The 19,990-nt window shown below is 37.9% G+C and overlaps 2 protein-coding genes across 5 annotated transcripts in view; one reads left to right on the forward strand and one right to left on the reverse strand.

Annotated features, from left to right (window-relative positions):
- LOC112461935 (dynein heavy chain 7, axonemal-like) overlaps nt 1-16,945 on the reverse strand; it is a 29,380-nt gene extending 12,435 nt beyond the window's left edge. Inside the window, exons 1-22 of the mRNA XM_025027395.1 lie at nt 16,701-16,945; nt 15,841-16,135; nt 15,206-15,351; nt 14,967-15,120; nt 14,459-14,608; nt 13,277-13,465; nt 12,771-12,874; nt 12,423-12,692; nt 11,059-11,363; nt 10,026-10,380; nt 9,302-9,775; nt 8,624-9,004; nt 7,893-8,329; nt 7,667-7,782; nt 6,502-7,324; nt 5,585-6,147; nt 4,821-5,018; nt 4,461-4,592; nt 3,411-3,954; nt 1,630-2,141; nt 1,063-1,409; nt 295-681 (exon numbers count right to left, since the gene is read on the reverse strand). Coding sequence (XP_024883163.1) covers nt 295-681; nt 1,063-1,409; nt 1,630-2,141; nt 3,411-3,954; nt 4,461-4,592; nt 4,821-5,018; nt 5,585-6,147; nt 6,502-7,324; nt 7,667-7,782; nt 7,893-8,329; nt 8,624-9,004; nt 9,302-9,775; nt 10,026-10,380; nt 11,059-11,363; nt 12,423-12,692; nt 12,771-12,874; nt 13,277-13,465; nt 14,459-14,608; nt 14,967-15,120; nt 15,206-15,351; nt 15,841-16,135; nt 16,701-16,945 — 7,127 coding nt within the window. The remainder of the gene's footprint in view (nt 1-294; nt 682-1,062; nt 1,410-1,629; nt 2,142-3,410; nt 3,955-4,460; nt 4,593-4,820; nt 5,019-5,584; nt 6,148-6,501; nt 7,325-7,666; nt 7,783-7,892; nt 8,330-8,623; nt 9,005-9,301; nt 9,776-10,025; nt 10,381-11,058; nt 11,364-12,422; nt 12,693-12,770; nt 12,875-13,276; nt 13,466-14,458; nt 14,609-14,966; nt 15,121-15,205; nt 15,352-15,840; nt 16,136-16,700) is intronic.
- A 1,148-nt stretch (nt 16,946-18,093) lies between these two features.
- Nucleotides 18,094-19,984, forward strand: LOC112461902 (elongation factor Ts, mitochondrial). Of its 4 annotated transcripts, none has more exons than XM_025027337.1 (4): nt 18,094-18,146; nt 18,746-18,901; nt 18,990-19,521; nt 19,610-19,984. In XM_025027337.1, the coding sequence occupies exons 2-4, from the start codon at nt 18,746-18,748 to the stop codon at nt 19,831-19,833; spliced, it is 912 nt and encodes a 303-aa protein (XP_024883105.1). In that variant the 5' UTR covers nt 18,094-18,146; the 3' UTR covers nt 19,834-19,984. The 4 variants fall into 4 exon arrangements, with proteins under 4 accessions (XP_024883105.1, XP_024883099.1, XP_024883114.1 ...); XM_025027331.1 differs by lacking the exon at nt 18,094-18,146 and adding an exon at nt 18,155-18,651; XM_025027346.1 differs by lacking the exon at nt 18,094-18,146 and adding an exon at nt 18,155-18,453.
- Nucleotides 19,985-19,990: the final 6 nt, after the last annotated feature.

A 19,990-nucleotide genomic window follows, 5' to 3' on the forward strand; every position in this document is an offset into this window, starting at 1 on the left:
AAGCAAGTATTTGAGAAATTGACCTGAAAAATAATTACAAAATCATAATTAAAAGATTATATACGTTCGCTCTATATTTTATATTATTCAAAAGCATTTTCCATATTTTATTACGCAAAGAGCGACAGCGTAATTATTAATATTACTCAAACAATTTCATTCTTATTATACAGATTTAAATATACGGGCCGCGTCACGAAAGACATATTAATATTATCGCTGATTAATCAAACAATTTAATTATCCGATTTCAATGGATTTCAATATTATTCTATATTCATGAATGAGATAAACCTGTCTCTCTGCCGATCGATAATTCGCATTTTCTCGCAGATCTCAGACTTCTCTTCCGCCGCGAAGAGATTAGGCACTTCGCCAGAGTTCAGGAGGTTGCTGATATCTTCCAGGAAGGCCTCCTCCTTAATCTGCGTGTCCATGAAGAGGAAGACCGTGTGAAGATCACTCGCGGCGCTCTTCCGCAGGATGTTCTTCAGGTCCTCGTGCCACTCGAACATGCCGTACTGCTGCGATATCTGCACCTGGAAGAGCTCGTAATCGGATATGTGAGCCGCCAACTTCGTCAGGGATTGCCGACCGGAACCGCCCATACCAACTAGAAGAGCATGGCTGCGCGGTTGCATCATCACCCGACAGATCTTCGAGAGATGTTCTATCGCAAATCTGAAGGGATTTATTTGTTAAATTAATTGTCCAACTGCTCGATCTAATGAAATTCATCTCGAGATCTCTAGCAATCAAAACCGTAACATGAAAAAACAAAACAGATTTTAAATTGATATCAATTGTCGACAGCATGGTTAAAAAAATTATATGTACATTGATTCGTGATCTTAGAAAATACTTGGGAATTAATATTAATTGTTATTTTATTTCTTAAATTTTCTTGACAGTGATTGATGTAATTTTTAAGTATATATTATATTTTGATAATTTTTTTAAATTAGGAGAAGAATAGATTTCTCTTTGCTTTGTAGTTTTAATATTTTTATAGTTTTAATTCAACGAGTTTAATATTTCCTTCGAGATCGATTAAAAACATACCTGAAGAGCACCAGATCCATCGGCGTCTTCGAGATATCGTTGTACTCTGTGAGATACTCCTCCACCGCTTCGGCGAGCGCGTCCCAATCTTGGATCTCTATATACAACTTCTGCTCGGCGATCGGATCGTGGAAGTCGCAATAGATGAGGTTTCGCAGATTCACCTCTGTTATTTCTGCGCCGGGCTTATCCTGCAGATCCTGGAAAAGGCGTTCCATATCGTCGTTCATACGTTCTTTTATCGTCTTCCGGATCTGCTCCACCAGCCACCTGCTGTCGGCCTCGTCCACCAACCGGTCCCCATAAACTCGAAGCACTTCATGGACCCACAAACGTTTCATGCTTATCTGAAAAATTCGTGAGATACAAAGTGTATTAATTTTTTGTAAAATCAGGGTAATGTAAAGACTAATATATATATTTTTAAAGAACAATCGGAATTCTCTTTCAAGAAGAATTAAGATATCAATAATCTTACAATCATTTCCTTTTTGAAATTAGAAACAAATTAAGAAGATGACTTCACTTTGCATTATTTCCATTCTAATAATTAACTCTGCCCCGTACCAGATCGCTAATGGCTTCGGGAGTGGAGAGTAGCACCCCCTGAATGACCCGCGAGAAATCTCGCAGATTGAACAGATAATGCGATTTCGCGGGGGTCGGTAGCAGGTTTTTCCTGCTCTCTTTGTACACGTCCAGAGTGGCGTGGACCACTTGATCGATACACGGCTCGAAGAACTCCGGGAAGCCGCGGGTGGCAAAGTGCCAGGCGGTGATCCTGCTGAATATGGTAACCAGGACGTCGTCGTCGAACTCGGAGATCGCCAGGGTGACGAAGTGCCGTTTGAACCTCGGCGTGACGTCACGTCCGCCCGCGGGCGGACCCATCGCGCACATCAGCTGGACGTCCACGAGCCTGATCGGTACCACCTCCTTCCGGTCGTACCAGGTCCAGTGGTCGAGCCATTGGCGCAGAAGCTCGATGGGGGGCTGCGCCCCGTATTCCTCCTTCTGCGGCATCGACACGTCGTCCACAAAAATCACCCAGTGTTGGCCAGGCGGCGCACCATATAGACCTTATCAGAAATAAAAAAATAAATAAATACTGAATAATAATAATAGTAATAGTAATAGTAATAATAGTAAAGACAAATATACACTTCTCAACAAAACTGGAAACGTTTCAAATTGTTGACAAAAGTGACAAAATTACAAATGTAACTTAACGATAATTATGGATCGAGCTATGTTTTAAAATTTTGCCTTAAAGCTTTCTGCTTTTGCAACCTGTCGGGTTTCTTTTGGCGATACTTCAAACGGCCGCATTTCTAAGTCAGTCGTGCAAACTCGACGAAAAAACTTCAGCTTCGAGATCACGCACAAAGCTAAAAAAATTTGTTTTCAACTTTGTCCAAGATCTCTTGAAAGCTTAAAGTCTCTTCTTTAAAGTACTCCTGTGAGCAAAGTTGAAAACAACTTTCTTTTTTTGCGAAGAGAAAATTTAACGAGATTTTAATCTCATATTTCAAAGTGCTTTTTAGAAAATGACTCTATGGCTGCGGTCCACTTGACGATACAAATTCTTTGGAGCGTCCTTCTTCTCCTTCTCTCTTCATTGAAAGAAAAAAGAAGAGGAATGCTTCGAAGCATTTGTAGCGTCAAGTGGACCGCAGCCTATGACTATCTATCGCAACGTTATTGAAACCTTTTTCAAAAAGATAAAAAAAACGCCAAGTACACGCGTCGTTGTTACCTCGAAAAAAATCAATAGTATCATTAATTTTAAATTCAAAAATATTAATAAAACCCAAAAATATTGAGAGTCTCAACATCTCGAGTACTCGCAACTCGTGCGTTCGCGTATAAATGAGTCACGGTGCATCTCGCTCTGCGCGTACTTGGCGCGAGACATTACCGTATCTCTTGACTTATGGCTCGAAATGATTTTTCGTTGCAATAATAATTTCTGGCGTTAATAATTTTTATCTTATTTCTAAATATTTGAATAAAATATTAAAATATTTAAACAGAATAAAATAATAGATATTATTATCTGCCAATACAATTTTAAGGGCCACTTTCACAAGTGTCGGTTAACTTTTAACCTTAGATTATAACTCACTCTCCGTCTCTTTCTAAGGGGGACGTTAGAAGGAGACGAAGAGTGAGTTAGTTAATCTAATTAAGATTCAAAGGTAACCGACACTTGTGAAACTAGGCCTAAAAGTGTCAAAATCGACAATTGCAAATTGATAATCTTTAATAACAAATTTTCTTCTGCTTCACGCATACTTTTTACCCAACTAGTAATTCCAATAAAATTAAAACAGAATAAATCGACGAACCTTTCTTTCTTCGGTCCAGCTTGCTCATGATGATATCTTGCGTCTGATTGGCAGTAGTCTGCGCCGAAAATATCACGAAGAGCGGTTTGAAGATCTCAGGATTGTTCCTCTTCAGCAGGAACTCCATGATGTAGACGGACTTTCCGGTGCCCGTCGGCCCGACCAGAAGGACCGGTTTATGATGGCGGACGAGGTACGAGAAGAGATGAAAGTATCGAACGGTCTCCACCGTGGAGATGATAATCTGATTCACCGGCATATCCCTGGGGATCGGCGGAACGTCCTTCAAATCCTCCAGCCAGAGTTTCCACCTGCCTTTACCCTCCTTGATGTACTTATAGTCGAAGACCGAACCAGTGGTCGGTAGTGGGACTATGTAGGGTTTCTTCAGATCGTCAATTTCCGGCGAGATGCCGAAGCGTTGACGCACTTCCCGCGGAAATTCGCGTTCCGCCAACGCCCTGAAGAGCATACTAAACCACTCGCGGTAGTTGACCATCAATGTGACACCCATCGTCCAGATGCATGAGAAAAAGAAGCAGCCCTATACATCGAAGAATATCTCTTCCTAAGTGATCTTTCACTAAAATTAAACTTAGTGCTTTATGAAATTGATCAAAATGTCGGTGAGTTTAGTATATAATTTACAAACATAAAATCTGTAAATGCTGGTTATTAATTTAACATAACTAATTATAATGTGTTCAAATGTTTTATTATTGATAAAATAAATAAAAAGTAAAATGTATTTTTTGCAGTTGTAGAAAAAATAAATTTTTAATTATAAACTTTAATTAAAAATTGAACAGAATTAAAGTAACTGTATAAATTAAGATTAATTATTCGTTATTCTTTTTTTGTTTAACTTATTGACATTATTGTTATTAATGAGATCAATAAAAAGAAACAAACTGCTTTTTTTTTTTTTTAGAATATATATTTTTAATAAGAATTTTTTGTTAATTTAAAATTGAACAGAATTAAAGTAATTATAAAAGTGAAAAAATGCCCAGTGGTTTCACAATTTATGTAAATATAATTTAAACTCACTTCCACTTGCGCTCTCATGTCCAAGTCGGAGAGCGCGCTCACGTACTTCTCGTCGCGAAAATCGTCCAGGAAGCAGTCGTACAAGTACATAACCGAGCGCGTTAGATTAGCATCCGGCATCGTTATCATTTCCTGCGGGCGGACAGACCGTGAGAACACGTAATTTCCGACGGAAACGAGAAAAGTTTCTCCGAGGTGCGCAATACGCGAAGTTCATTTGTTTATTCTTTTCCTAACAACAAGATATTCTCCAGTGTTATGCATAAATCTAGAAAGGCGGATCAGGGTGCAAATTGGGAAAAATTTGAATGCTTCGAATTTCGAAGGAAAGAGTCAGCTTTAATGACGCCGCGCTCTCACCTTTGCGCCGCAACGGCGAATCAGATGCAACAGAGGCGGACAAAAGCGCAAGTACATGCCCTTCAAATGGCTTCTAATTTCCTCGGTGAAACTGGGAGGTAATGTATTCAGCCACGACGTCAAAAGTGGCGTCCAGCCCAGACTCACCGGTTCCATGTAGATCATACCACACCGTGACACCGTGGCAGGCGACGCAACCTGATAAGAAGGATATTCTAATAAAGTGTTTGAACACCCATTTACTCCAGATTTTTATCTTGTTACTAATAAATGTCACACTTTCGCAATTAGAAAAATTAAACGAGATACAATACCATAAAATTTCAAAAAGAGATAATCAAGAAGAGATAAGTTTTTATATTATATTTAAATTTGTTAATTTTTTGGATATACAATTTTAGTAGTAAGTATTAGGAGTGCTGCAAATTCCAAATCCTGTTATTTTGTGAGTTGCGATTATTAAATTCTAATTCCTAAGTTTCAGCTAAATTTTAAAGCTTAAATATAAATTGATTTAAACCTTGAATATCTATTCTTTTCAATAAAGTTAATTTAAAGTTTTTTCTAGACATAAATATTTTACACTTATGTGAATTCATAAAAAAATACTTTCCCATAAATTTCATAAGTAATAAAATTCAGCTCTTTATCTTATAAACTACCTTTCTACATAAACCAAATTCAACAATGATAAGATGGCTATTGTTTACGAACGGATTTTGATAAAATGTAAAATGTCTCGAGAAATACCTCACGCGGTTTACCTCTAAATCCATGGGCTCGAAAATCAAGTTCGTCGTAGGCGCGAGCTGGATGATCTCTCCAGATGTGAGGCAAAGCTTCTTGTTGTCGTCCAATACCGTGTTCATGTTCTCGATCCAAAGTGCATCCACCGGGCCGTCGAAGACCAGCCACTTCCTGTTCGGATTAACGGAAGTGGCGAAGGCTCGGTAGGACACCGCCAGAACACCGTCGCTCCACTCGTGCGACGCAGGATCGAATTGGCCATACAATTGGCCCATCGTGATGGCCTTGGGATTAATGACGGTGATCTCGACGCGATGCTCGTCCATCAATCCCCTGTCCTCCAAAAGGCCGAGGCAGTCCGCTAACATCCTGTAGGCCGAGGTCTTGCCACCGAACGGCAGCCCGACGATCATGAAGCCGTGGCGCACGATCATCATCTCGTAGATCTGCTGGATCTTCTCTAAAAAGTGGTCCGTGCATTGCAGATTCGCCGCGGCGCACGCATCCCGCGTGCACGCGTTGATGTGCGTGTAATCCGGCGTCGGCAGCACGACGCCGGGAAACAAATCCGAAGCTATCCCTGGCATTAAAAAAGATCCATTGGATATTGATGTTTGATTACCAAAGCTTGTAATTCTTTATCAAATTTATAACAGGATATTTTCTGAGTTTCTCCATGATTTTTATTACAATACGAAATTAATCAATTTATTTTCTTCCTTTATCCTTTTCTTTAAAAAATGTAGTAAACTCTAAAATAGCAAAGTTAGAAACAATATTTAAATTAGAAAAAAAATTATATAATTTACTTTTGATAATATAGATTTTAAAATTGTACGATACACATGTTTCAGCAAAAATTTTGCGCAAAACGAGTCAAATAATCGGAGAAATAATTTCACCTCCAAATGAAAAAAATTAAAGAAAAATCTACCCTCGAAGAGCGGCAGATCGTGAACCAGAAACTTCGGCAGATTAACGTCCAGAATACTCCTCAGCATCAAGATATCCTCGGACTCGTCGGGATAACGAAGCTTCAGATTGCCGGCAGCGATCAGCACGGATTTAACCGCCCTCATGCCGTAATCATAATGATGCTGACTGCTGAGCTGCTCCGAGCACAACTTGTAAGCGGTGACAATTTTTACGGCTAACGGTCTGCCGTTGTAGAAGCCATAAGAGTACAGAGTATTCTCCGCGATGAGAGCATAATCGGGCACCATCATCGCCACCGGGCGGAAGAGGGCCTTGAGATTGTCCGGCAGCTCGGTTCTGCCAGCGTAGCCCGGATTCATGGTGATGAATATGGCGCAGGTGGGGTCGAGGTAGATCTCCGTGCCCTCGAAAATCATCTTCTCGGTGCCGGCGTTGATCGCGCACTGAATCGTCAGGATCTGCTGAGCCACGACCGACAGGACCTCCAGGTCGATTCGATTGAACTCGTCGAAGCAGGACCAGGCGCCGCACGAGGCGAGGCCCTTGAAGAACTTGCCCAGCGCGATGTAGTCGAGGCCCTCGGAGCAGTTGAAGACCACGCACTGTTTGGCGACCGCCTTCGCCAGGTCCTTCGTGGTCTCCGTTTTGCCGGTACCGGCCGGTCCTTCGGGCGCGCCGCCCAGGTGAAGGCTCAGAGCGCCGAAGAGGGTGCGGTAGCATCGATCCGTCAGAGGTGTGATCACCAGACGAGACGTATTGCCGAGGTACTCGCAACCGTAACGTATGTACGAGTTGATCATGTACGCCCACATGTTGTCTTCCTGCTCGAGCAGAAGAATCAAAAGTAAAACATAAAGTTGAAGATAAAATAAATGTAACAGATTAATTTGGCACGTTACTGATGTGAATTGTATTTCAATTGTAATCATAAGCGCTAATGTAATTATAAAGATTTAATAAAACCAATTAATTTAATTAAGTAAATTAATTTAGTAAAATTAAATATGTAGTTTAGTAGATTATATATTACAATATTTTTTTCAAATTTGTAAAAAACTAAAACTCTTTGTATTACAAAAAATAGTAGAAGATACATTGTAAGATTTTGCAACGCACTTTGACTGTTATTAAATATAATTTTAATATTAACTAGATAGTCATACCAGCCAATAGTATCTAAGTTGGCACAGCCATCTGAAGTCGGTATTTTTTACCACTTGCTCTTTGTACAGTTCCGCGAGGACGTCCTTGCTGTGAACATCCAAAGTAACTAGCGCCTCTGAAAAAGACAAACATCAAGAGGAATTTTCAATTAATATAAAAAAAAATTGTCAAAAATGCACCCAAAAGTTTTAAAAGTTACACGACCATCGTCGTTTAATTACGTACCCAAGGTGATGCGATTCTGCTTCGAGAGAGTTCCCCTGATCAGTAGAATGATATCGTTTAGCTCCTCTTGGCACTGGTCCAAGTATCTTTTCAGCCCGGCCACACCCTTCAACATGGCCTCCTCGACTTGTTGCGTCCAATACGTCTGATCCACGCAGAGAACGGTCTGGCCGGGCCACTCGAGGACCCAGGCCGTCCTCGCCTTGATGTGGTACGCCACGATCGCTTGGTGCACCATGTGGCGCACGCTCTTCCGCATCTCGGTCTCGAGCTCGATCAGCCATTTCTCGACTTGACCCCTAGCGATGGAAGTGGATATGATTTCTAGGATATCAACCTCCTCGCCTTCTGTGGATCGCATCGCCAGCACCTCGAGGTCTTCGTTGAACTTCAGTCGAGCTATACCCTCGAAGCATTTCTTCAAGTGCGGCTGCACACTGCAGAACACAGTTTCATTCAATAAAAAATAGTAATAATTCTTGAAATAAAATATCACAAATAAATAATAATTTTATTTTTTTTTAAATTAATTAAATGAAAAATAGTCTACTTTATCCCTTTCAGTAAAATTAAAATTAATATATATGCATATAAGATCAAACTGTATAAAATTACAATTATTATAAATTTTATATACGTATAAAATTAGAAACTATATAAAATTACTTGCTGATTATTATTATCATTATACACTTGAAAGTTTTTAACTTGATATATTATAAATGACTTACCGCGTGGGATCCTTCGTCTCGGAAAGGATCTCCAGCAGCTCGTCGTTGGAAAGGAAGAAAAACCTGGGGAAGAAGAGTCTCTTCTTCTCCAAGTAATCGTTCAGACCTTTTTGAATCAGTTCTAATAGCCCGAAACTCTTCTTCAGCCGTTCCAGCATCTTTTCGATCTCGACGATAGCGAGAACATGCGGCTCGCCGTGAACATTCTTCATGATGTCCCGCCATATTTTATCGACCTGTGCAAACTTCCTTCCTTCTTCTGGCATCTGCTGTTGAATATCCGGCGAGGTGAAGATTGGCTCCAAGTACATCCACGTGCCCTGTACCTTCAGCCACTGATCCAGAATATCCTCCAGCAAGTGCAACGTCTTCTCCCATTTACTGCAATTGAAAAGTATTACGTAACAATATTAAATAATTTTTATAAATGTACAGTTAATAAAATTCCAACTCATAATAATCAAAACAAGAAACAGGTAACAATTATACAAATAACATTACAAATAAATTATAATGCAATAATAAAAATATAAAATCACATAATATTTTTTAGAAATAAAACATGAAACAGATAATATACACGATATAAAGAAAATATATTAAAATAAAATAAAATTTAAGATTCTTGGAAACGTTAATTCATTATTTTCAGCGTCAAAATCTTGCAATTAAGCTCACATTATTCGGGCCTCGAAAGGCTTAATGTAAGGCGAGTTCTTGATGGTCACCGCCTTCGTAATGTGATCATCCAGCAAAAGCTGTATCTCGTCGACGCCGGCGATGACATAAGTGCCGGTGTCCTTGTAAGGATTCACCGTAAAGGTCAGATCGGTCCAGTCCCGCTGCATCTTGTCCATGCCCTTCTCCAAAGTGTCTTCCTTCGTGGCGGCTTCAGAAACACCCTCAAACTGCGCGATATAAGCGTCCAGACCCATAGCCAGGACCTTGCCCAGCGTCAGATCGGCGTCGAACTTAATGGGAACGCCCGCGATCGCCGAAACTTGATCCCAATGTCGCGCTTTCATCCCGGGATTGCCCAGAGTCATTACTGCTGGCACCCGATCCTTAAACTCCTCGATTCTCTCTCGAACCGAGGCTGCCAGCTCACGCACGTCCGGTTCTTGAAACGCTTTCTCCAGCTTGTAGATCGTCCTGAATCCGATTTCATCGTCAAAAAACCAAAGCGATATGTGCGGCGTAATAATAATATCCGAACTACGTTAAATAACTACTAAAATTATATTAATTTTAACATTATAGCCGAGTAATTGTAGAAAAAGATAGATATACAGTAGTTTTAAATATTCTCATTCATATATTTTCTATTTTTATCAAGACTTCTTATTTTTATTGCAATATCTAATCTCATAATTTTATTATAACTTTTTAGATGCGTATCGACCTGTAATACGTTCCTACGTCGTTGTCGATGTCTTCGGGATTATAAGTGCCGATTGTACTGTTAATCCATTTGTCGTATTTGGTCAAATACTCGCAGATGCAGTCGAAGAGCTTCTTGAAGGGTTGCAGACGATCGGCGATCCGTTTCCGCAGAGGATACTGTGTGATCTCCCAGCCAAAAGCGACCTCCTCCTCGTTGAACTTGTCGATCTTGTCCATCGCCGTGATCAGCCGGTTTTCCAAATTCTGCGCCCTACGCTGATACCGATACACCTCATCGATGTCGCCCCAGTATTGCATCTCCTCCACTTGTTTCACATACGAGTCCAATTCCTCCTCGAACTTCTGATATCTGACTGTAAAAATAAAAAAACGAACTCTGCCTTTCGAAATATTTATCATAGTGCGTAATGTTAACGTTAAAAATTGATTTGGAAAAATGCGGATGCAAACCACGCATAAATATAAAAGATTTTCAACGAGTTCGCGATCGATTTTTAATCAACTGTTACTCTGAAAAGTCAGATGTTCAATTTTTAAATACACGTGATTGATATTTTTGGAAAAAAATAAATTTATTTTTGGACAGCAAATCCTACGCGCCTCGGTTCAAATTATGAGAAAAGTTTAATTGATTAAATTAATCAAGATTATTATCGAGCACTGTTAAATTTACAGCGTCAAGTTATTCTCAAATTTAGTCATTTTTAACCATTCCTATAGATCGCCACTGCTCCTAACTCAATATGTCGTTAATTTAATTAAACCAATTAATTTAATTAAACCAATAATTAATTTAATTAAAGTTAATTACTAATAAAGTTAAAAAAATACCTAATATAAAATACTATTTTGTGTTAAAATACTGTAACATACTATAAAATACTATTAAATATTATTTTGTGTTAAAATAATAAATTTTGATACACATAATAATTAAAAATAACAAAATGTTATCTAACTCAAGGGTGTGCTGCAATTTAAATTTTATCCATTAATATTCAACAGTGAGATCGGAGTATCGTTGGGTCAACCTTTCAGCGCATCTTGGTACTCCTGCGTCTTGTTCTCAATGATCACCCGGTTGTCCTCGAAAATCTGGGGCATTCTGTGATACCATTGAAAGGCCACGCTGTTGTTACTTATCTCGCTCTCCGTTAGCAACCAGTAATCCGACAGGAACGCGATGTGCTCGATCACGTCCAGCAGTCTGAGCTCCAGGCTCTTTAGAGTGACGTCACTGGTAGTTCGGACGAACTTGATGAGTTCCATCAGAGCCGCGGTATTGGGAGGCGGGGTCAGGACTCGCTCGGATATAGCTTCATATTCCGCTATGATACTGGAATACAGATTTAGTTTGAGAGAATTGAACTCCATATAACGTTTCGGGATAGAGAGAATCGTCGATGAAACTGCGAAATTAACTTTGCACGGGATAACTCCAAAGTTACTCCGCAATTAAAGTTACTCCCGCGCGCTAAATACAAAAATTACATCCTGTGCACGTTTCATTGTAATAAATATTGCGTATAAATAGATAATAGAAAATAAAATAATTTATATACAAAATTCAAATTTTGCGCAATTATTACAATGACCTATATACTCTGCAAGAAATATAAAAATAATGATTAATCAATCTGTAAATAATTTTGTACGTATATATAATATATTTATTATTAATATTGTAAGGGGGGAGCCTGAATTAGAATGCTAAAAAAAAGCATAATTTTTACAATTTTTTTCTCGGTTCCAATAAAACGAATCTTTTCGAAACTTTTGGGGTGTTTTATCACACATTTTGACATTAACAAAAAAAAATTTTTATACAAAAATATTGATTTTTAGTATTAAATGTTCAGCAATATCTGCAACCACGTTTTTTGAATTCTCGTACAAGATAGAGAAAAATCTATTTGACTAATTGATTTGATCCAAGATTTTTTAGTTACATAATTGCATTAATTCTCTTCTATATATGTGAATCTAAGAGATTTATTAAAAAATTAAATTTAACAACTTTTTTTTAAAACAATTAAGTTAAATATTTTTGGCGAAAATCGTAACTTTTTCTTTAAAGTCTCACAATTAGTTTAATTTTCGATATTAAAAAATTTTTTTAGGTTCACATAAAAGAGAATGCAATTATGTAACTAAAAAATCTTGGACCAAGTCGATTAGTCAAATAGATTTTTCTCTATCTTGTACGAAAATTCGAAAAACGTGGTTGTAGATATTGTTGAACAAGTTTCGAAAAGATTCGTTTTATTGGAGCCAAGAAAAAAATTGCAAAATTTATGCTTTTTTAAAGCGCTTTTTGTTGATTCTTATCTTTAATTTTACGCAATTCATTATTTTTATTAGTTTCTAACTAATTAATATTAACTATAACATTCACTTCTTCGTCGTATTCTGATATCGGTCGACAAGGCAATGAACTAGAAGCCCTTCGAAACGTTCGACATTCTCCACCACGGCCCTAACGAAGGGCGCGTGGGAAACTTCGAAGAATCCCGCAAAGACGGTCCTCTCGATCTCGATTGGTATTCTTCCGGCGAGATCGTGATAGAGTTTAATTTTCTTTTCGTACTCCCCCAGCTTCATCTTCTCGTTCAGCAAGAAAGCCTCCGTCCGGTCGAGCTCCTCGTCGTTGTAGAGGTGCTCGTATCTGTAAGGAAAAAAACGGAGAAATTACGTTATCATACAGTTTATCACAGCCGCCTACTACAATAGGATCGATAAGCACTTTCTCAATTCTGCCATCTTCCGCTCCGGGATTATTCTTTCGCGATCGATCAGCTGATTTATCTGTCCCTTGAGCTTCTCCACGATGGGCTGCGATATCTGCGGCTGCGAAACGCACAGACAACTGTATGTAATAATACTTTAAAAGATGAGTATTTTATAATTTACGAATTATTATGTAAAAAATATAATTATACGTGTATGTATATATAATTTCTTTGTTACATCATAAATCATAAATTATAAAATTGTGGTTTTTTAAATAATTATTAGGTGTATACATAATAATTATAACAATTATTACAATATTTAAATTAAAATTATTAATAATAGTTTTATTATATATCTATGTATAAACAATGAATTAAATTGTTATTAGTATATTCTAAATAGTAACGTAATAATGACTTAAAAGATAAAGAAAAATAGTTTTATTTTGCAATTCTTATTTTACGATCAAAAGTTTCAAAATAGGAAATCAGTTCTCCACATTTTGTGATGCGAAACCTTGAGAAATTCTTGAGGCCCCGCCCAATCGAGATAGAGCTGCGTCTCCAATCTTTCAAAATTCCTCACGGCGTCGCATATCGCCTCGAGAATGTCGCAAAGTGATTTCTTGAATTTGTCGAAGGATGGCTGAAAAGCGAGCTCCTTGGAGACCACGGCGATGCTCACCTTAAAGCGACAGGCTACAGGCTGTAGAGGAACACATAAAGGAAATAATGCGCTCTGCCGAACATACGTTCTGTCGAAGACTTTTCATGAGAATCAAAATAAAGGCAAAAATAAAAATCCTAAAAAAAGATATTATACATTAAAAATTATAATACTTGTTTATCTGCAAAAATCAGATAAAGTCGAAATCGAAGGTGTAAAATCTATATAAAGGTGCGTTCCACTTATCGCTCGCAACGCTCGTGGAATCATTTCATCCTTGTTGTTTGTTAAATGTTAAACAAGGACGAAATGATTGATGCTCACGAGTGTTGTGAGCGATAAGTGGAACGCACCCTAAGAAAGCTAAAGAAAATTATTATTGTTAAACAACTCCTTTACTTCGACCGAACTGGCAGTATTTATTAATTTAACAAGCACAAACGTGCTTGTTAAATTAAAAGAGTTGTTTAATTGTATTACTCACTGGCGAAGAAAAAGTACCTTATTTGTTAAAATTATTATTCTCCTGAATAGTATTCGCTCATAAAATCTGCAGGAAATGCAAGATAAACATTAATCGAAGACTTTACATAAGAAGAGATATTAATTGCAAAAATGAAAATGCTAGGAAAAATTAATTATCACAATAATATCTATTTATCTGCAAAGAATAAAATAAAAGCCAAGCTGAAGGCTCAAAACCTAAGAGCTAAATAAAACTTTCTTTTCCTGACTACTTGTTCATAATATGTCATCTATTGTTTATTTTTAAACCTTTAATTGATTGTCGTAACATCTGGGTTACGCGCGCGCAAGATGGGGGCCTAAGGTAAAATGAGCAAGTGAGCCTTGAAAAGCCATGATAAGCAGAAATTGATGGAAATTGTGTCTCGGAGCGTTTCAATAACGCGCGTGCGACAGTATAAGCGGATAAGCGGAGGAAGGAAACGCCGAACGCGTGCGTGTTTCCCCGTCTGATGGAAATGATTTCACGTCGATCGATTGCGGAAGGCAGATACGTATATATTTCACCTTGCCGTCCGCGACGTAATTAACGAAATCCCGCAGAGAGCGCTTGCAGGCCCTTAAAAGCTGCGACTCCATCAGCTTGCCGGCGCAATCGAAGAATCGTTTGAACTGCTTGCGTCGCAACGGGCTCGGCACCATCTTCTTTCTATTATTCTGCAAAGGAACGGGATAATGGAATCGATGGAAACGAAGAATGCTTCTCGCTCGTAAACAAATTTTTTATATACGGATAATGAGCGAATTCAACAGACAAATAAACAAGAAAAATGAGAAGTTAAACTTGATAAGAATTAACTGTTAATTAATTTTAATTTTAATTCAGAAATTATATAAATAAATACTTAGATAAATAAGAAAACTAAATAGAAAGTCCATAAAAGCTCCAATTAACAGAGAAAAAAATCAGAAATAAGAACCGAGCAAAATAAATTGTTACTTCGTTTGATTTTACTTTTTAACGGAATGCCTTTTTTATCGACATCATTAATATTATTCTTTTCTGATGCTTTACCACGAGAAATATCTCTTGAATCCCGTTATACCAGTCTTTTTTCAGAATCCGCCGATTGGCAACGATCTGACGAGTGATTAAGGTATGAAAATTCGGCAGGTCCCAGCTTTCCTCGTGCGCGGCAACGTGCTCCAGATTAATCAGCCGAAATTGACTGAAAAGAATCATAAAATCCGTTTCTCGCTAAAACAGCAACAGCGCGAATCGAAGTGTATTCATATAAATAATCGGATTGATACCTGTAATCGCGGACCCACTGTTCCAGCGTCATCCGCATACATGGATTTATTAAATACAGATCGGTGAACAAAATTTCGCGACAGTGTTCTATGTGTTTCCACGAGTCCGGCTGGATACATCGCTCATCCTTCTGAACCGCATCAAGCTGCAACGCGATCGGCAAGAATTAAATCGCTGATGACAAAAGCTCCGATCTCTAATACTCTATTTTGGAGCTTACGAAACAAGTATTATTATGCTAAAGAAGGAAAATAAAAATTATTTAACAGCAAGTGTAAAGTAAAAAAAATTATTTGTTGCTACAATAATTATCTATATTGTATGTTGAGACGAAAAATCTCTCTACTAATAAATTATTTAGAATAGTTTCCATTTAGAATAGTTTCCATCTCGCTTTAAATTTATATATCTTTAAAAGATTTAAACCTTGCATTTTTTATATATTGAAATAACACTCAATATATTTCTTATACTCTATCAAAATCTTGTGAATATAAAAATATTAAGTTTATCTTTAGTTGTCTCCGACCTGATTTGATTCTGAAATTGATATAAAAGTTCTAATTTATAATGCAATTCCTTTTTGGCGATGGCCAACCTCTGAAGGATGTTCCTCAGGAACACCTAATCTAACCTCGGAAGGATCCGTAAGCGCGAACTCGACGATGGCCTTCTTCATGTTCTTCGTGAAGTCTTCCTTGATCTCGAGGATCAGATCACTGGCAAATTCGGGAAATTTATCGCGCAGGCTGCCGGGAACCAGATCGAGTATCGCCTCGACGAAGACATCCTCGATGCTAACCGTGTGAATCGTATCGACTCCGTTGCAAACATAATAATAATATCTATTGATGTCCATGTCATCGCTCAGATCCACGTCTTTCTCTTTCTCCGATAGCTCTGGTTTCACTATCAAACCTACCATAAATCTATAATCGCAAGGAGATTCATTAAAGCTTCAAACTTCTTTCGAAAGAACTCAATAATTATTTATTATTATTATTATTATCGTAATTCACATTATTAATAACTAATTATTCCACTTTATATTAAGTTAGCTTAACATTTATCTCTTTTAATATGCTCATATATTAATAATCTTATAATTTAACGATTATTTTATTTTGTTAATTTTATAATCTTATTAAATTAAAGTAATTAAATAAATTTCTATTTGAATTATTTTTTGCCTAATATTTATCTCTTAATATATTAAATATATGCTCTGCATATATTTAAAATTTTATATATTTTTAATGATAAGTTTATTTTATTAATTTTAAAATCTTATATTAAATTGAAGTAATTAAATAAATTTATATTAATTGAATAATTTTATTTAATTAATATAAATTTAAGATGATTACGGCAAGTTCAGATCTGACGGTACTTGAGAATTTATAGTTTAATTACTGACTGTGATCGCTAAGTAAATTCGAAGTTACTCTTAGAAATATAAAGTTTCGGGGTCCCTTTTTGCTTTTTGTATTATACCTGCGAAACTTCTCCTCGCGTAGACGTTTCGCTGTGTGAGGTGCAGCGTCACGAAATTTTTGCATCTTTCCCGTCTTCTTGATTAGCGCCTCTCCTTTTCTCTTACATCTTTTAGGACTCATCAAGTCCAATGGCAAAGAAAATAGTGGTTCCACCATTGTGTCGAGGATCTTTGGTATTAGAATCGCATCCTTGATGGACTCGCACTTTCGTGCCTTCGTTTTTTCCAAGCGAGAACTTTCCATGTTTATCGCAATTACGGACTATTAATAATGTCACGAAGCGACATTTAACAGACTTTTAATGAATCTCTGAAAAATATACAATAGTATTTCACTGTGCGCGAAATTACAAGCTTACTCTCGACCTTTCTAGAATAATACATTTTAATTAGAGACATTAATTTTAAAACTTCGTCTAATATTAGAGTGAATAATAAGAATTAATAATTACTAACATTTGTATGAAGTAATTATCTAGTTGCATTTTATAAATATTCTATTTCAAACAGATACTTAAAATTTTATGTACAAGGTGTGGTGAAAAAAGGTGGTACTAAATTTTAGGAGTATGTAGTACTCGTGAAAATAAAAGTCTTAATAAACATTACTCCAAAAACTATTTATTTCCGAGTTATAAAGCATTCGATGTATTCTCTGTTCGTTTTACGAGTATGCATTGTATAACGTATAATATTTACACACAACCGCTCGTATACTCTTTCACGAGCTTCTAAGGTTGACGAATAATGAACATTGTTGAACTTGTGGAAAATATTCCTTTTCTACGTAGATAACAAATGTAGTTCATGCACGGTGGTGCCCCTGCGCATTTCCTCATGATTTTTATCATACAATTGTTGGTAATTATTTACGTTAAAAGACATTTTTTTTAATTTCAAATAATTATTATCATTTTTATTAAAATTTACATAATTAAAATTGAAAATACGACTTAATAAAACTCTAATAATTTTTATAAAAATAATATAATGTGATATAATATATGTAATAATATAGTAAAAAATAATAAAATATATAATGTAATGTAAATTTAAAATACATTATTTTTTAATACGTTATAATATAAATATCATAATTTTATAATAAAATATAAAATAATATAAATAAAATATATTACAATATATTTGTAATAATATATAATAAAATATACACAATAATAATACATACACAATAACAATTATTACGTCGCTATAATATATATTTATAAAATTATTCTACATACTTAATTAAATTCATGATTGCAATATTATAATATAATTCATAATTTTTCTGAAATATGTTATACTGCAGATATTTTAACAGAATTTGAGCAATATATCTGCGTTTATTAGATTGTGAGATGAAAGGGGGCCCGAAAACGCCCTCTTGACGGAAGAATGATTACGGACCTGTGTTGTACTCTAACCTTTAACCTTCAAACACGGTGAGCGTTTTGCGTCGTTAAATCGCCGCGATATAGCTCTAAATTCGCAAAACTAGCCCAATCTCTCACGAATGTTCACTCGCTAGCATCTCGCGTGATTAACGGCTAATTTGCGATCCGCGTTCGCGCGAGCCACACTTCGCGTCTTCGTGTCATTCTTATATGGAGATCCGCAAAGCAAACTGCACCCTCGGTCGCAGTCTCTAGGCAACGTGGTCGATCGATTCGGCAGAATTAACAAATCTTGCGAACCTTTCGGCGAAAAGACAATTCTCGCGTTCGCATATCTCGTTCCTTCACCCCTTCGGTGAGAAGCAGTCCCGGGTGTGCGATTTTCCCTTTTAGGTTATGTCCCAGGAACCACCTGCATGCCGATTGTGGCAGTAGCCCGAGACCGAAACTACGCGAAGTGTCACAATGTGACTTTGATTTCCATGAAGATTCACGACCTGATCTTGTCTACATGACATTTTCTTCCCTGTATTTTACATTCACATCAAACAGAGTTGGTAGCCCCAAGATGCAGCCGCTCAAATTAACGCATTTCCCTAAGTTGTTTGTTGTATCAGAAACTGGCACTAACATAAGGTATTCTTCAGATGATTCCGGCCCAGATATTCCGATTGATCCACACAAACGGCCTGCTCTGGCAGGCCACGAACAAATCCCTGCTGGCTAAGCTGCGAAAGAAGACTGGCTACACCTTTGCGAACTGCAAGAAGGCCCTGGAGCTGCACGAGAACGATGTGGATAAGGTAAGAGGCATTCCACGACCGCTTCAGCATGCACCCCTGCGACTCCAATTGATTTATGACGGAACCTCTTAGTTTTTCCTTGCTCCAGGCTGAAAAGTGGCTGAGAGAACAGGCGCAGCAGTACGGCTGGACTCAGGCGGCCAAGCTGAAGGGCCGCAACACCAGCCAAGGGCTGATCACGGTGACGGTGGACGGACATCACGCAGCGCTGGCCGAGATCAACTGCGAGACCGACTTCGTAGCGCGAAACAAGAAGTTTCATAATCTTGCAGAAGTGGTGGTCTCCACCGTACTGAGTCACGCGAAGTCCCAAGAGATTCAGAACGAAGTGCAGCGGACTATCTTTCACGCGGACAATCTCAAAAACCTCCCGGCCACGGATGGCAAGCCCCTGAGCGACCATTCCGCCCTGACGATCGGCAACGTGGGCGAAAACATCAGTCTGAGGCGCGCTCTCGCCATCAGCGTACGATCGCCGGACCTGACGCTGTTCGGCTGCACGCATCCGGCGCCGATGAATCCCATACCCGTGTCCTTCGGCAAGTACGGCGCCCTCGTGGCCATCAAGTGCGAGGAAAATGACAATATGCTGGGTACACAGCTCTGCCAACATATCATCGGTAGGTTTTGTTTGTGAAGACACTCGGATAGTTGGATCGAAAGGCGAAAAGAAGCGCAACGCATTCGCAACTGTTTTCTTCTTTGTAGGCATGGATCCGCAGAAGATTGGAAACCCGCGGGTAGACGAGCCGCACAACAACGCGGACGAGGAGCAGTGCATGATCTACCAGGAATTCCTGCTCGATCCTAGTCTCTCCGTGCAGCAATTGCTGGCGGAAACGCGTGCAGAGATCGTTGACTTCGCGCGTTTCGAGATCGGCGAGGAACTTGACGAGGAGCCAACGCTGAAGAGCGTTCTGACTTGCGGCTGATGTCGACTGCCGATTGTTATCTATCGTTAATATTATAAATTTCACGGTAATACACGATAGCTATTATTGGTATTATTTACATAAAAAAAGCGAAGAATTCATATGTGAAAATGGATTCTTGAGTTATTTATCTTTAAGAACGAACGTTTGAAAGGAA

This window comes from Temnothorax curvispinosus, unplaced genomic scaffold, assembly GCF_003070985.1.
Source record: "Temnothorax curvispinosus isolate PA1 unplaced genomic scaffold, ASM307098v1 QBEX01001264.1, whole genome shotgun sequence".
NCBI lineage: Eukaryota > Metazoa > Arthropoda > Insecta > Hymenoptera > Formicidae > Temnothorax > Temnothorax curvispinosus.